This window comes from Cinclus cinclus, chromosome 9 (genome assembly GCF_963662255.1).
Source record: "Cinclus cinclus chromosome 9, bCinCin1.1, whole genome shotgun sequence".
Taxonomy (NCBI): Eukaryota; Metazoa; Chordata; class Aves; order Passeriformes; family Cinclidae; genus Cinclus; species Cinclus cinclus.
The window spans coordinates 20,000,267-20,017,186 of record NC_085054.1 but is presented as its reverse complement, the minus strand read 5'-3'; the positions used below and the strand labels follow the sequence as shown (position 1 = coordinate 20,017,186).

The following is a 16,920-nucleotide window of genomic DNA, read 5'->3' as shown; positions in this document are numbered from 1 at the left end:
TTTAGGACATTATCAGCTCTTTCAGCAAATGCAGAATGGGGATGCAGTATTAGACCGTCAGCCAACCCTGCAGATAAAGGCCCTTTGAAAGGATGTTTCTTAGGAGGGAAACACAATCAGAGAATGCAGAAAATCACGAAGACATTCTCCTCTTAGGAACAGGTAGCAAATATGATGCATGAAGAAAACCAAATGAACCAGGAGGCTTTTAAATTGGGGAATGGGAATAACAGTAGTTTTGTGTCCTCTGGGGACAGTCCCCAGCATGCAGTCAGAGATCCTCAGAATCCTGTCCTGCAAAGTGCTGGTGCACCTGGAGATTGTAGGGTGTTGGATAAACTGTGTCACAGGCTGGGTTAAGACTGAAGTTGGTGGTCACTTGATGACATGGATGTGCCAAGGCAGTTGATGTGTGGTTGGCTGTAATCTGTGTCTTTGTTTGGGCAGGTGGGTTTTGGGCACAGATTTCTGTCCTCTCAGTCCTCTGTGTTGCCTTGCTCACCACACCATGCCCGTATGCATCGAGGATGGATGTGACCTGACCACGACTCCCTCTGAGCCCCCAGTGACACTCAGTGACAGCTCAGAGGGTGACAGCTCAGTCCTGCCCTTCTCCAGCACCCATTCCCACTGCTGGCCACATCTGAAGGAAGATGCCTATTTTTTCAACCTCTCCGAAACTTGTGCAGAAAGGCACTGGAAGTGGTGAATCCCTTCCCCCCCGTTCTCAGAAAGGAAACGTGTGGCTGCAGAGGCAGTGGCAGAGAGGTGTCGGGCAGGACCTCTGTTCCAGCTGCCCCCGGGCAGTGCTGCTCCTCTGCTTGTCAGTGTTGAGTGATCTGCAGTGCCAGTGGGGAAAGACCTGCCTCATCCCCTGGAAGAAGGAGGTCCGGCGCCATCCTGAGCGCTGCCACCGCTGCTTCCGGCAGCAGATCGGCACGGTGTCATCTAGGAAATGCGATTTAGATCATCATCCTTTTGCAGCAGATGGGGGAAGGGAGGTGGGGGCCCTTATCTCTTCTGGGGATTCATTCTCTTTAAGCTGCTTTTAATTTATTTTTTTTGTCTGTTTGCCTTTTTCTCCATCCCTTTACCAGTCTCACTGCCCCTTGCTGAAGGGTAGGAGCCACGAGAGCATCCATGGTTCCCGCTGCCATGACATCGTGCCCTGCATCCTACCTTCAGCTGGGTGTCAGGCTTGGGCTATCTTCAGTTTTTCCCTGGGATGGGATTGCATTTTGCAGGTCTACATGGAGGGTAGGATCCACTGAGCCTTGTATCTGCATGTCACCAAATGGTGTCTACCACTTGGCAGTCTGATGATTTTCCTGCATCCGAGAGGGCTCCGCATCTTTTTCATCCCCACAGTGTCCTTGAGAAGTTGCTGAATTCCCAGGCTTTTCATCATCCCCGGTGTGACTGCCAGCTAACAAAGCTCTTTGGCATGTGCTTAATGTTAGGCATGGGGAATAGTTCCCTGGGGAACTCTTCTTAAGCTCTTCATCGCTGGAGTGAGGCTCTGGTCAAGACACCTGGACAAAAGCCCACCTGCACCAGTGAGCAACATGGCTTGGTCCTCCAGTGACTCGTGGCAACCCCTGGCTGCTCCCAGCATCACCTTTTAGCATTGCAGCACCCTTTTCCTACTCCTTCCTCCATCTTCCCAATATTTATTGTCCCTTCCTGAGTGTGGGAAGCAGCTCCTGGGCTCAGACCACTTTGGAGCAGGGTCTTGTGGTTTTGTTTCCAGTGGGGGATATGAAAATACAATCTTGTTTTCACCAGGGTCTGTACAGGGCTGAGTCCTCAGCCCCTGGGGCAGATGTCTTTTGCCACACATCTGCTTCATACTGCCTGGCATCACTTTTTGATAGACATTGAGGGTTCGTGCAGAAATTCAGTGCTTCAGCCCATAGTCCTTGTGCCTTTGAGTAAAAACTCAGGTAATCGCAAATGCCAATAGTCTGCGTGTTTTTTCCCCCTGCAAGATATGTTTAAGTCAAATACAAATCACTGAACTTATACTGTGAATAAATAAGCCACATAGAGTGGCTTTGGTTATCATGAGGTCACACAGAATGAGCTAATGCTCCCTTCTGGCTCAGAAATTAGACTTTTCAGACAGCATAATTTCATCCTGCAGGTTCTAATCTTCTAGCACCTTTCCTTACAGGGGAGCCCAAGCCCCAGGTCTATGCAGTGCTCACAGCAGCTGTAGAGATGCTCACCCCTTATCACAAAAACACAGCCCTGCCTGGGGGCAGGGTTCTTATACTGCCAGTTTAAATGAGCATGGGCAGCTGCTGGTGGGGAAAGCCATCCAGTGGGTTGTGATGCCTGGCTGACAGGCAAAGTGCAATGAATCCATAACAGCAGTGAACTTGCTGCCCTGGAAATACTGATCCCTGGAGATTTTCACAAGCTGCAAACCTTGCAGACAAATTCCAGGTTTCTGGAAGTATTTGTGTGAGAGGTCTGGAGAAAGAGCCATATTTGAAATGAAGTTGTGTGCTTTCAGAAGCTGACAGCAGCATGGTCCTGCTCCCTCCAGCCTCATCATCCTGTTTCTCTCCACTTCACCAGGACTGTACACACCACCATGGATTTTTCTCTCATTTCCCCCCCCCCCCCCCCATCTCTTTTGCAGCCAGGATGTTTTTTCTTGCCTTTTTATTGTTCCAGTGACCTAGCAACTCCACTTTGGTGGAGTCCTGCCAGGAGACTTCCTCCCCAAGCCGTCTGATAGTCTCCAGCAGCACTGCCCTCACATGGGAGCAGAAGTTAAAATGACACCAGGCTGGGTCCCATGTGGCTTTTGCTCTGGCCTCATGAGTGCTGGTGAGGGCAACATTGCCTTCCCGACTAGGAAAGCTTCCAGGGGACTTCAAAACTCCAGAAAAAGCAAGGAAAAATGATGCACAGGTGATATTTTCTGTAATATTTCTGCAGGACATTACAGAAAAGCCTTGGGGGTTTTAGAAGTGAATTTGCTGATGCTGGGACTTTGCATTTGGGATCTATGGTGCAGGCAGGGTAGTTGGGGACATTTCAGCAGGGTTGTAGGAGAGGGGATGGAGAGGAGGTGTGAGTGCTCAGAGAGCTGTGCAGTTAGGGAGATTTATTTTGGCTTACTTTTATTGATGTTTATTAAAAACAGTAAGAAAGAAATCCCTTTGTTAAGTGCTTCTGGGCCCTGTCAGCTGGTGCTGCCTTCACTCTGCCCTGGGCCTGTGAGGGCTTTTCCCACATTAATGCTGGAGAGATGCTTCTAGGGCAGAATATAAATGAGCTGTCAAGCAGGAAAATGTGCCTGAGTTTGGCCTTCTGCTCAAGAAGGGCTGTCAGGACATGGGGCCTGGGCACTGGAGGTTTGATCTCCACTGGATGGATGGATTGAGATTTTACTAGAGCCTTAACATTGTTATGGGCTTTTTAGCAGTATGGTAAGTCACAGCTTATCCCTGTTGGAAGTGGAATTTTATATAATTCTGTTTTTCAAAGACTTGATGATAAACCAGGACACTTATTTTTTTAAAAATTTTATTTTAACAATTTAGTTACTAAAAGCTGTTTAAAAACAAAAGTTTGTGAAAACAGGTCGAGGAGGTAGCCTGGGCCCTGGGCTGGTGGTTTTCAGGCAACACAGGTGTTCCATGGATCCATGGGTCTCAGGGATCTGTGGATTGAACCAAACTGCCCCAAAAAATGAGTAAGAAGCTTAAGATTTCATGGGTTTTAGCTGGTGATTGGGGAGCCTTTGCCTCCCCAGGGAAAAGTTTAGGACACCAAAACTAAGAGGCTGTAAACCTCTTGATAAGCAGAACAATGTCCTGTCCCTGCGCTGTGCAGGATTTATCCTGGTGTGGGCACTCCATATGCATATATCCTGTGCTTTTTGGAAAGGATCACAGATTTCTGGGTACTCTTTATTTTGGAGAACCTGTTTCCTTGCTTTAGGGTACTGCTTTTAAGAGCACCCGTTGCTGGAAGTGGCCAGGTGGGCATTAACCATGTGGACCTTGGCACTCAGAGCTTGCAGGGGCTGCTGCTGGCATTAAACCCCCATCACTTTTCTTGGGCTGACATATTAAAGCTCTAGGCACCTTTGTTGCCTGCATAAATCCTTCCTATTATGGGTAAAATGACTGAAGGTTCTCTGAATTGCTGTCCTGCTCTGCCTGGGGCCCAGCAGGGAGAGGACAAGGATCAGAAGGATCCTGCCAGGGAATGTGTCTATAAGGTACTGTATCCTAACCAACCCCCATAAAAGGGTGAGAGGCTCTGACAAGGCTTCTGCACCTTTTCTCTTCCCGACACCTTCTCTTGTGACCTTTGTTAATCCAGTCGGAATAATTCCTTGTATTGATATAAAAGAATTAGCAGAACAGGGTTGACTGCATGTGGTTAAAACCCTCTTGCATTTTTCCCGCACTTAGTGGACACGAGGGACCTTCCCCTAGCAGTATTATCCACGTGTTTACGTTCAACTGACCCTTCTCAAGTATGAATTTTTTTAAACTCCATTTCAGAACCCCCCCCAGCTCCCCCCCCCCCCCCACCTCCCCGCGCCTTGAACTTCTTCTTTCTGAGCAAGAACAAGGAAGGAAATTGAAAATCCCAGAGAGCCCTGACGGTCCAAATTTAGGGCTTTAGCTTTTGTTCGCACAAACTCACTTGGCTCCGAACCGGCCTCCACCCATGATCCCGACATCCGCAGCAGCCGAGCAAAACAGAGCGCAGCGCCCGGCCCGGCGGGGACCGCAGCCGCCCCGCCGTGCTCCCCGCTTCTTCTCCCGAGCAGCCTGCCTTTCTTCCCAACCTTTTCCTACAGCCAGCTAGGAGTTTTCTAAGTCGAGATGAGTTTTTTTCTCCCCTCCGCGAGCCTCGGGGGATGTTAAGATTCTGCGGCGCTAACAGATGTGGGGTTTATAATTATAGCTGCCTGTCCTCGGGAGGAGCCTGCTTTAGCTCCACGCGCGCTGCGCTCGCCGTGGGATGCTCCCTCGCCGTGGGATGCTCCCTCGCCGTGGGATGCTCCCGGCGTGGCCCGCAGCCCTGGCAAAACAAGCGCGGCGTGGGCGGCTCCATTCCCATCCTACCGGGAATGCTCCCCAGGGCGTGCCCACCCTCCCGAGGAGGGACTGCTCCGGTGAAGGGTAGCTCTGCGCAGCCAGTCGATTGCTCCTGCCTTTCCTTCGCTGCGAACTCACGTTCAGTTTGCGTTCCCCAGTCAAGAAAGCCCATCGATGGGAAAAAGTCCCATCTGCAGGGAGGCAGTGTGGCTGGGAGACCTTGCGGTGTGCCTTGGCTGGCTGCGGTCTCCTGGCAAGTGCTGCCTGCCGGGATGCTGCTCTCCTGGCATTAGCAGGATACATCCCTCCTCCCTCCCTGCCCTAAGACGTCTGTGTGTGATCACAGTCACTGCAGAGAATTTGCATTGTTGTGTTTTTTGGCGTCGTGCTGACCAATGGCTGAGTTGTGAGCATCACCTAAATGCTGCCTTGGTAGCAACCATCTCTGGAACAGGATAATGCTGTGCTCAGGGCTGGAGACAGAAAACTGTTGGCCCAGAAGAGATTTTTCAGGAGTCTCACAAGGTAGATATCCAACTGGGCTGCCAGGGGCAAGCCCAAAGCCTTGAGAAATCAGCTGGAACTTGATCTGTTTTTCCTGGCTGAGCTATATAACTCAGCTCACAGCAAGCCACGGACTTGTTATGCTTGCAAAGAAAAAGTAACTCCGAGCCTCGACCTGTCTGGTGAGCATCACTGCTAGTTTTAACTGGGAAGGAAAACACTGATCCAGTGGGTGGCAGGATTTTGTGCTGGAAGTCAAGTTTCTCTCAATGGCTGTGGTTATGTGGAGTTAAACCATGCAAAGCTGTTGGCAGCTTAGGATGTGACAAAATTGTTAGTGACAGATCAGTACCTCAGCTAAAGGGCCAGTCTGCTTTAAGCCTTTAATGCATCAGGGGAGGCCAGATGGTCCCTTGGGGATTTTTTGGAATAAGTTTGATCTGGTCCATCCATTTCAGAGGAGGCTTGTTTTTGAAGTCTTAATTTCTGCAGGCAATTTGAAGAGGATATTGTGGTTATTTTGCACTTCTGGCAGGCTTGATGGAGGTGAGATTTCATGTCTATTTTGTTGAACAGCACGATTTTTTTTTCTGGTTTCCTTACCTACATGCTGTGGGTTGGAGCATGGCTTATGCTCTGCACTCACCAAACTGGGGAGCTGAGCATGAGGTTTTCCTCCCTGAACCAGGACCTGGCATACCTTGCAGGGCAGAGTTAAAAATGCCAGATGACTCTAAAAAGCTTGTGTAAATAATGCCTTCTTATTCACCCCCTCCACTGCCTGGCTGCACTCAAAGCCAGGTTTGCTGGCGCCTGCAATGAGGGGAAGGGTTTTGCTTCAATTTATTCCCAGCACCTCTGCAGAGCCAAAAGAGGATAGAGAAAATTCTGAGGTGGATTTGCAGGGCAAACAACCACCAGACAAGCAAAGAGCAGTGTTTTACTTTTGATCTGGTCTCATTCAATCAAGGAACGTAGCTGAAGGCATTGCTTGCTGTCATTTCCAGGGTTACTTCTTAAGAATTGGCAATGAAATGCCTGCTGCAGTGTCATGCTGTATATTTTAGCCTGCCTGAGCAGTTCAGAGCCCTTGTTGACAAATGAGTTGGCAACCTGAGAAAGCAGATTTCCCTCTGTCTATCCTCATACCCTAAGGGTTTCTTTAAGCATCTGCTACTTTGCCTTCTCTCCATGCAGTAGAACTGGCCACAGGCTTTCCAGTCAGCATGAGCTGCACAGATGAAAGCTTTTAGTGAGAGGGGAATGGAGAGAAATTCAGTGCACTGCCCTCCAGCACAGCCACATTTTTTGGGGCTGCTATAAATGGCCTTGTGGGCTACAATTACAGGCTGGGTATTGGCTTGCAACTGAACACAGCAAGCATCACCTGCTACTTCCCATCCCCTTGTCCAGCTGGTGAGGACCAGAAGCTTGTCCCATGAGACAGGAGGTGGCTCACAGTGGGGTCTGGGTGGCATCGCAGCCACAGTGAGGGCTGCCAGTAAAGGAACTCTGGGGGCTCTGCTCCACCACAGCTCTTGTGTCCTTGGCCCACACGAGGTCTTAGACTTCCAGGATGAAATGCAGATTGTCCTACATACCCCTCTATTTTTTGGCGAGTTCCCACTGAAAATAATGCAGATGGATAGAGGACACTTCTGAAATTGCTACCTCTGTTGTGGCAGGTACAGCCACTGCAAAGATGTACAAGACCAGGACGAGGTGTCCCATAGGTGTTTCTCTTGAACACACAATTTTCTTACAGAAAATGTTTGGATGCCCAGAACAGGTTCAACCTTCAAAGTCAGAGCTTTTGGGCAGAGACTGACTGCCTTTAGCTGCTGCCTGTGGATGCCATGCTCATGACAGAGACTACATTGTGGTTGTAAGGAAGATGGACAAGACAGGGACATTGCCCTTTCAGATTTGGACTTGCTTTGACTTCTTGTGGGCTTTGAAGGTCATCTGAGGCTGCAGTGCCAGCCAAGCCTTGGGACTGTAACATAGATGCATAGATGGTGGCTGCTGGTTTTTGTGTGAACTGATGTGCAGGGAAGTCCTCACAGGCCTGGGTGGAAGCTGAAAACCCTGATTCCATGGACCACCACTCATGTACAGTCTTCTTCTTCATCTTGTTTGTCATATTCTGGTAGACATTAATGTTAGAAATGCCAAAGTATTGAATCACCTTGGGGTGGTTTGGCCCCTGGGTGGGCTGTATAACCCACACCATACACTGATCTCCTCTGTCCCCTGTGCCTCATGGTGGCTGGATGGGTTACACTGACCCTCCTGATTGCCCTGCAGTTCTCAGCCAGCTTCATGCCAGCTCTCTGGAGGTGATGGGATTTGAGGTCAGGTGTCCAGCAAGCACTGGCCAAGTGGAGAGAGGGGAAGAGTTGTGAGACCCTCTCCCCTCCCATCTTGTATTTGGAATGGGGCACATGGGCTGTGCTGGGCTCTCAGCTCTAGAGACCTTCACATTCCTCCTATGGACTCTACACTGCGAGTATTTCCATCAGTTATTTGTGTAAGACTTTCTTTTTGCTCCTTTCAAAATTTAATTCTCCAAACAAAAAAAAAGTCCTGAGAATGCTGAATTGGTCTTTTGCACAGAGGTGAGTTTTGGTATTAGGTCCCACAGACCAATCTAGTTTCCACTGGTACAAATCCAAAAATAAATTTCATGTCTGTGTTTTGATTATGCAAAATTTTTCTCTAGTGTAAGTAAATGAGCTCAGAGCTTGGCCTTGCTGTTACTGCAGTGAGCTGAGCCTGCACATCAGTGATGAGAGCTTCTGCTGATACGTTTTTCTTGTCTTTCCTTTTAGTCATTGAAAGCAGCCACCAGGAGAGAAGTCCAAGCACAGAGATGAGGACTCCTGGTGCTCCTGTGGAGCTGGTGACGATGCTGGCTGGGAGCAGGGAGTGGGCATTGCTGCCTGCTAGGCACAGGGCAGTGCCAGCAGCAAGTGGGGTCACAGGGCACACTGGCCCCCCTGCCAGTGATGGGGATGTCACCCCTCCAGGAGCAAGATCCCCAGAGAACCCATCTGCTGGGACAGTGACCCACTTGCTCACCCACAGCCATCCTTCTGGTGAGTTCTATGGATGTGAGAGTCCCTGTTAGCTGTTCCCAGCCCATGGACTGAGCATAGCTAGTGGGTTAGGAAGTATTCCTGCCCCACAGCTAGAAATGTAGATTTTTGAGAGAAATCCAATCTCAGGAAAGCTGGGCTTTGTTTTTTCGACATTACAATGAGGATGATTCTCAGGAGCTGCTCTGTTTTTCACCACCCAGCCGTAGCGAGGGAGTCCTGCCCATCCACTGAGCTCAGGGGCTGTGCAGAGACCCCTGGATGTCCCCATGACTGCTCCCATCAGGAATTGAGCCCCATCACAAGCCCAGCCTAGGTTGTAAGAACTCAGCCTAAGGATACCTGACCAGCTGTTATGATGATTTGTGGCTGAGGTCCTTACATGGAAATCCTTCAAGTGAACACTTACTTTTGGACTTGTTAATAATCTTCAGTTATAAGTAAACCAGTGTGTTCTTTTAAGCATGAGCTTAAATCAAGGCCTGTTTCTCACAGAAGCTAGACAAAGCTGTGCTGATTGCCCTATCCCTACCTCAGTTTTTTTCTTAATATCACCAGCTGAAATAAGATATAAGTATAGAAGTTTTCTTTTTTTTTTTTTTTTTTTTTTATTTCTTGGGGTTTTATTCTGCTTAGGGACTAGAATGTGGAGCTAGCATGCCCAGGCTGCCAGCTGTGGGCTGTTCTGGCACCAGTTCCTCACTGCCTTCTGCATTTTTGCATGTCTCTAAAAAATTCTTTTGCCATGCACAAATGAGGACAATGTTTAAAATGCCGTCATTTTTTGGCGACAGAAACCCTCTGTTCCCATTAATCCCTCTTGCAGTTAAACTGTGCTCTGTTAAACAGAGGAAACATGAGGGATGCAGCTGTGACCCTTCCTGTTGCATGTGATAGAGCTGGGTACCACTGCAGGTGATGCTTCTGCCACCCAGCTGGGACAAAAGAACTTTTCCAGGTGAACATGACCCTCTCCCTGTTGCTTTCCAGACCCTGGAAGCCATCACCATGCTGCAGGCAGGCAGGGGAGAGGCAAGAGGGCTCTGGCTTCTCCCAGCACCCCTGCAGCTGAAGGGACAGCACCAGGCTTGGAAGCCATCGGCACCAGCTCGGCTGAGGGGATGCAGGGAGGGCACCACTGGGACTGGAACGTGTCGGGGTTTAACCACACCATGAGGACAGTGCTGCCACCTTCACCTTCAGAAGCTCATCAGCCAGGTGAGCCATCCCAGTTCAGCCTAGGAACACTGGGAAAGTGTTCCAACACCTGGGAACAAGGTGAATGCTGTTCCCCAGAGCAGCCAGCAGTGGTTAAACCTGGTTCTGCTGTGTTGTAGAGCTTCGTGTACTTCCAGCTTTCCGTCCTCACCATGCACTCAGGGCAGTTTTCTGGTTTGCTTCATGCACAAAGATAGAGAGAACAATCCATGTGGTTTCTCCTGGTATTCAAAATTATGAGCTACTTGGTGCAGCTTCCAGACACGAAGTTTCTGTAGGCACAGTGCAGACATGGGGGCTGAAAGGCAGGGAAGGGTGGCAGTGTGGAATGGTGTGCAGGCAGCTAAGCCCATCTCTGGGCTCTCATCTGCTTTCCTCCATTGTCTTTCAGGCACTGACAGCCTCTCTCAACCCATGAGCAGTTGGGTGGGCACAGAGCTGGGCAGCAGCCCCACCATGGCCACTGCAGCTGCTTCACCCAGCCCCTTGGGGAGCAGCCCCAGCACCGCCCTCCCCAACCCTCTGGGACAGCCCCAGGCCTCCTCCCAAGCTTCAAGTACCCAGACTGGTGCAGAGCACAGCATGCTGCACCCCAGGGGTGTCATGGGGAACTCCACCAGCTCTTTGCTGACACCATCACCTCCCACGGACAACACTTTTGGAGGTGAGCTTTGCTGGCTTTTGTTGCATAGTTTTAAAAAGACATTTTATAGTATTTGCTTTTTTGAAGCAGAGGAGATGCTCTGTTTTGCATGTGCTCTGTTTTTTATTATTTGGATGGTTAGCTGAAGTTCCCTACTGAAAGCAGGAAAAAGCAATGGAAAAAATAATTTGATCCAACCCCCCCAGCATTTTCCACTTTAAAAAAAATGAAGTTCTTTGGACGTTATCACAGTGTTTTCTTCAGGGTGGATGTCTGCAGCTGTGAAATATCTTCACTGTGCCAGTGCCAGCTGCAGAGCAAGAACAGCTCTGAGCCCTATCTGACCTGTGCCCAAGTGGTGACAGAGTGGGGTTGGGGACTCACACTTGTGGCCACACAGGGTGGGGTTTGCCCTCAGTTAGACAGGTGAGATGCCCTGTTGCTCAGGGCAGCAAACCTGAGATTCCCAGGGCTCCATGGCTTCCCTTTGCTTGCTCTGCAGCAGCCAATTTTGCAGTTCCAAAAAACAGGTTTTTCCCAGCTCCACATGAATACTGAAAACCTCAGTGTTGTCAAATCTTTATCCTGTGTCCAGGGCCTTTCAGGAGCAAACAGATCTCCAGGGTTCTCACACTGACACATCCCTTCCCTCTGTCACACCTGTTGGGAGCACCACTGGGGCTGCAGGAAACCTGAGATCCAGTATCCAAGGGACAGTGCTCTGCTAAGCCCTGGGAAGTGCAGTGAGCTGCAGGCTCATATGGGAATGTGGCTGTGCTTAGGACTCCTCCCTTTGCTGTTTGAGGCTGTGCTCAAGCCACAAGAAAAAAAAAAAAAAAAAGCCTGAGCCTATTCCTATTTCCAGTAATATTTGAGCAAAGGTGGGATTTAAAGGCAAATCTCTGCAGTCCTTGTCCTGTGGGGTTTTGTGCTGTCTGGGCCATGCCACTCTCACAAAACCTGGCAGCAAGCCCTGGGTTTCGTGCGAGGTCTTCCTGTGGTGAGAGGAGTCATGACTTTCCAAAAAAGTGCTTTGTCCAGGTTGAAAACTTCCTATGCTTAATATCTGTATGTGCACTGTAAGCATCTGGGAAGAAAATGGATCCATCCATTTATAATTTCATATGTATAAATTCTTTTTTTTTGTATTTAATTGTACCATAGCCATTGGAAACAGCTACCAGCCATCCAACAACTCAGCTATGGAGGGGTTCGGTTTGGATTTCCTCACCACTAGCATCTCCACTTCCACGACAGCCACCAAGGGTGGAGGGAGGACATTAAGGTCTCTGCCAGCCAGCACCAGGCTGGTCACCATGGCAGAGATTTCCACCTCTGGTACTGAAATCACCAGCTCTTCAGCCCAGAGCCAGACCCCTGAAATGTCTGTGGATGCTCAGGGTGATGGAAGCAGAAGTGTCACTGACCCATTGCTCACAGGCTTGCCGTCCCCTTCAGAAAGTGCTTACAGAAGTGAGTTTTGATAGATAGCTGTATACCTCAGAACTCTTATTTAAAGACTCTTTATTAACAAAATACATCCTTTTTATTTTAAAGAAAGGAGGAATAATATTGTATTTGGCATATTCTGTACATTTAAAAACATTTCACAGAAAGGAAAGTATGGATAAATATTATTCTTTTAGGAAGGGGAAGATAGATTTTCCTTGAAAACTTCCAGTTGAATTTTACAAGCAATAACTTCAGCAGTTCCTATTTAGAGACCACTTCTCCCTGTCTTAATGATTTCCCAGTATTAAATATTTCCGGATTGAATATTCACACATGCATTGTCTACATCTACTGATAGTGAGATGAAACCTACCCAGCAGTTCTTATTTATGTTTATGTAGTTTTGTCTTTCTCTTCTCCTTTTTCAGCTTTTAGCAGCAATTATGAACCTCCCAAGAGCATCCCAGGTGCAGAAGAGGCGACGCAGCACTTGGACATCCAGGGTGCTGACAAGTCCAGCATGGCAGTGGGGACACTGATGTCCCCAGAAAATGGCCACACAGCTGGGGTGACAAGGGACTCTGCCACCAGCGCGAACCCCACAAGCTCTTTGGGTGGGATCTCCTCTTCCTTGAGGACTGGGACACATCATCCCAGCAACTCACAGGAAGCCACCGATCTCCCAGGCCCTCCTGGGGGCCCTTTGTTCACAAGCTCCCTTTCTGCCTCTGAAGGTCCTTTTCGAGGTGAATTTGTTAGTCTGAAAGCTGTCTGCCTTGGGGCTGGATGAGTTTTCACATCCCTGCACTGTTTTTTTTCTTCAGATATGGCCATCAGTCATTACTGGACACATGCATGTTTTTATTTTTGGCTGCACTGAGCTGGCAGTGGGGTGGGTGGGAAAGGGGAGAGTGGAGCTCAGCTTTTGGGTGAAGATGTAGAAAACATTGATGGCCTTGTTACTAATGAAACTCCTGTCCTGGGAAGAACGTTGGTAAGAAATGTGTGCACACACTTTCCCTGCCACAGACACTTGCTGGGGTTTTGCAGCTGTCACCTGGTGCTGTATCTGCATGCAACACCGTATCTGGTGCTATATCTGGTCTGTAGGACATAGGTTTGAGATTTTTCATAGCTTTTTGTGAGGCACATGTGCCTTTACTTAAGAGATTTACCTCTTCCCAGAGAAACTTCAGTTCCTCAGTGGGCAGCATAGAAAAGGGTGCTGAGCAAACAGTGGTATCTATAGCTCTGTATGCATAAATCAAACTTGGTTTTATTGTATCCTAGGTGTCAGAAGCAGCCACAGACCAGTGGCAGAGAAAACCTCCATCAGTTCCTCTGCCACCAGCACTCCCATTTCAGCCATGTCCAGCAGTGGTGGGAGGCTGCCTGGGTCTGCCTCGGGCAGCAGCCACTGGACAGCAGCCAGGGGCTCCACATCCAGCAGTGCCATGTACAGGACCTTGGACACAACCCAGTCCTTGTCCACATCTTCTGTGAGAGACACCTCCAGAGCTCAGGGGTCCACAGGAATGACAGATTTCACCAAGGTGGCAGACTCTTCCCTAACACACTCTCGCTCTCCTTCAGAAGGTCCTTCCCCAGGTGAGCTCACGTTAGAATTGAGATATCATTTTTCTTACAAGTCAAAGGAGGACTTCTTGCAGCTTGCACTTGCCTGACTTTCCTGCTATGTAGAATATACTGTTTGGAAGGATGTAGTGTGGTTTTGTGTCTGAAATTATTCAGCTCTTTCTTGACTGAAAAAATGTGATTTAGATTTTTTACAGAAAGGGCACATGTGTGGAAAGTTTCATTATGCCAAGAAAAACAATTAACTTTTAAATCACAGTCCTTTTTTTACTATCTCCAGTTGCTATCTCCATGTTACAGACAAGAGAACTAAGCAAGTGTGGATTAGATCATGTCCCTGTGGTCTCGGGGATCAGACTTCAGTTCCTACCTTCTGCCCTACTTCTTGGATCATGCTGCTTCCCAGCATTTTAACCAGCTCGACAAATTTAAGGCAACTCTGTATGTGGTCTCTGAGGTCCTTCATGCTGCTGTCTGGTCATAGTCCCCACTCTGGTTCTGACAGGGTCTGATTGCCCTGATCCTGTTTCTGCATACTTCCATAAGACCTTCACACTGCCCAGGGTAGTGCCTTGTCTGAACTGATTTCCAAGCTTTTCTGGGTCATCACGATATTTGTTCTAGCAGCATGGAGTGCACTCAGGCACATAATGGTGAAATCAAGTGCACAGCATTAGTATTTCAACAGTTTTTATATAATGGCACTTTTGTCAGCATCACACTGTTTTTTTAGAAGACTAATTTTTGTAGGAAGGATTTACATCTTTGGAAATTGACATCTCATATTTTCTACTTGTGTTTGTGTACTTGCTGCCTCTGAGTGCTATTGGAAGAAAGCTCATTTTTATTTATAGTTCCATATGTGTAAAAATGTAAATTGTTTCTTTATCACATTTTAGCTACTGGAAGCAGCCATGTGTCATTCAGCATCCTGTCAACAGAGAGAAGAACCAATTTCCCCACCACTAGCACCTCTGTTTCCACAACAGGCACCAAGGGTGGAGGGAGGACATTGAGGTCTCTGGCAGCCAGCACCACACTGGCACAAACAACAGAAATTTCCACCACTGGTACTGAAAACATCAGCTCTCCAGGCCATTCCCAGTCTTCTTTGGGAACCCGGGGTGGTGGTGGCAGGGGTGCCACCCTGTCATTTGTGAACCCATTGCTCACAGGCTCACCGTCTGCTTCCGAAAGCACTTCCTCAGGTGAGCTGTGACCACACATCAGACACCCACCTGCACGGAGGGTGAGGGCATGCTAAAAGGTGCTGGATGATGGCATTGGACATTATGGATGAAAATTTCAACTTCCAGAGAAAAACGCATTATGTGCTTACATTTAGCCACCAGGAAAAGCCAGTCCTACTGCCAGAGCAGTCTGGCCTCAAGATTTGCTGTGTTTTCAGGGACAACACAATTTCAAGACTGTTCCACTGGCTGTGTTTATACCAGCAGAAGCAGCAGCAGTCATTCCTGACTCCCACCCTGGGGTGCAAAAGCAGTATTTACTGATCCCATACAAACCTGCCATGCTTTCTTTAAAGTACCAGGGATTTGGGTGCTGTGTAACCTTCCTGTCACTCACTGTGGATGCAGAGGTGACAGTGTGGGTGGCTGGTGCCCAGGTCAGGCCTGTGGCACCGGGAGCAGTGCTGAAGGGAAGCAAACCCCAAACTGCTCCCATAACTTGTTCCTAGTGCCCTCTCCAGGGTGCTCTGCTGTGAGCAGCACCTTCTAGCAAAGGAAAGAGCTGTGCCTTCACAGTTAGCATTTTCCCCAGAACTGGATTTTCTGCCACGTTCTCTCTGTGCCCTTAAAGTGAGGTTGGTGATGGAAGAGAGAACACTTGCTTTTTTATAGTGTGGGGTGCATAAGTAATTTTGCTTTGTTCTTCCTCAGCAGACATGACCTCAGCAACGGGAGGGTCAAATGGGGTGCTGCTTCTCACCAGCACACCCAGTGTGGTGACAACTACTGCCAGTGAGGAGAGCAGCACAGTGCCTGTGTTGGACACCCATGGAGCTTCCAGTGCCACAGGGAGCTCTGCTTCCTCTGCTCCCCACACCAGCACGCTGGACACAGTCCTGCTGTCCTCACTGGCAGCAGAGCCTGGGAAGCAGAGTAATGTTTCACAGAGCGGTGCTGGACTCAGTGAGCTTCCAACAAAGCTGCTGCCTGCATTTTCTCCAAGTGTTTCAGTGCCTTCACCTTCAGCCACACTCTTCATCCACAAGGAAGGGACATCTGAAGCCCCAGGCAGCCACAGCACGCGGAGCACAAAAGCAGAAAGCCTGACATCTCATCTGGACACAGATGGGGACATCCACACCGGCCCCGTCCCATCCTCCACGACATGGCCTCGAGTGAGACATGTGTCATCTGGCCAAGCAGGGTCCCCAGAGCCCAGGGTCACCCTTTCATCCAGGGTCTTCACCTACTTCTCAGCTGCTGCTGAACCTTCCAGTGAGTTTTTCTGAACTCTGGGGTAGTGTTTGACTACTTCTCCCTTCTCCTCCTCTGTAGGATTGACGTGACACAGCTGTTGCACGTGTCATGGGCAATGTTTATAAGTGGTTGTGGTTCTGCCCAGTTGCATATCTGCAGCTGCTGATGCTTAACAAGAAGGGTCTCATTCTTGAAACATATAGCTTGTTGCTGTAGGACACGTTGACTTCCTGTCTGGGTTGGGGTGATAATTATGAATAACATAAACATACAATTATGTCTCTACTGGTACTGATTCTTTGGTTTGGACTGCCCTGTCTGCTCTGAGATGATAAAATCAGATGCCTGCTTTTCAATCCTTTTCCAGCTATTGGCAGCAGCCATCACTCCCTAAGCAGCTCAAGTGCTGAGAAGAGGATGTCCAGCCCCATCACCGATCCTGTGTATGGTTCATCCACCCCTGTGGGTGCTGAGGAGGGGATGCTGCACTCAGTGACAGATGGCACATTGGCTGGTGGCATGGAGAGCTCTTCTTTCCATGCTGAAGCTTCCAGCTCTCCAGGGCTGTCTCAACCAGCACTGGTGGAGCAGGGCAGGACAGCCAATGCCTCCACCAGCAGTGGGGCTTTCACAGGCTTTGCGACGGAGACTGTCTCCATACATTCTGCCAAGACACCCACTTCCTCTTCTTTACAAAATGATCTCACAAGTGAGTTGATGTCTCCTGGTGTACGTCTGGGGGGAATTCACATTGTCATGTTTTTCAGTATGTTGTACATAAAGTTCTTGTTCATTATTACCACCTGTGGGTTCACTCAGGGGAATATTTTCATCAAAGGACTCAAAACCAGACCCCACACAGATGCGGAACTATTCCAGAAGTGGAGCCA

General features: G+C 49.0%; 1 protein-coding gene across 1 annotated transcript in view; it reads left to right on the top strand.

Moving 5' to 3' along the window:
- Positions 1-265: 265 nt before the first annotated feature.
- The window catches only part of HEG1 (heart development protein with EGF like domains 1), a 34,713-nt gene continuing 18,058 nt past the window's right edge, over positions 266-16,920 (top strand). The window contains exons 1-13 of the mRNA XM_062498022.1: positions 266-322; positions 732-1,001; positions 4,956-5,149; positions 7,884-7,915; positions 8,408-8,674; positions 9,665-9,892; positions 10,284-10,556; positions 11,700-12,008; positions 12,416-12,733; positions 13,278-13,595; positions 14,483-14,791; positions 15,485-16,048; positions 16,398-16,739. Of these exons, the coding sequence (XP_062354006.1) occupies positions 266-322; positions 732-1,001; positions 4,956-5,149; positions 7,884-7,915; positions 8,408-8,674; positions 9,665-9,892; positions 10,284-10,556; positions 11,700-12,008; positions 12,416-12,733; positions 13,278-13,595; positions 14,483-14,791; positions 15,485-16,048; positions 16,398-16,739 (3,481 nt within the window). The remainder of the gene's footprint in view (positions 323-731; positions 1,002-4,955; positions 5,150-7,883; positions 7,916-8,407; positions 8,675-9,664; positions 9,893-10,283; positions 10,557-11,699; positions 12,009-12,415; positions 12,734-13,277; positions 13,596-14,482; positions 14,792-15,484; positions 16,049-16,397; positions 16,740-16,920) is intronic.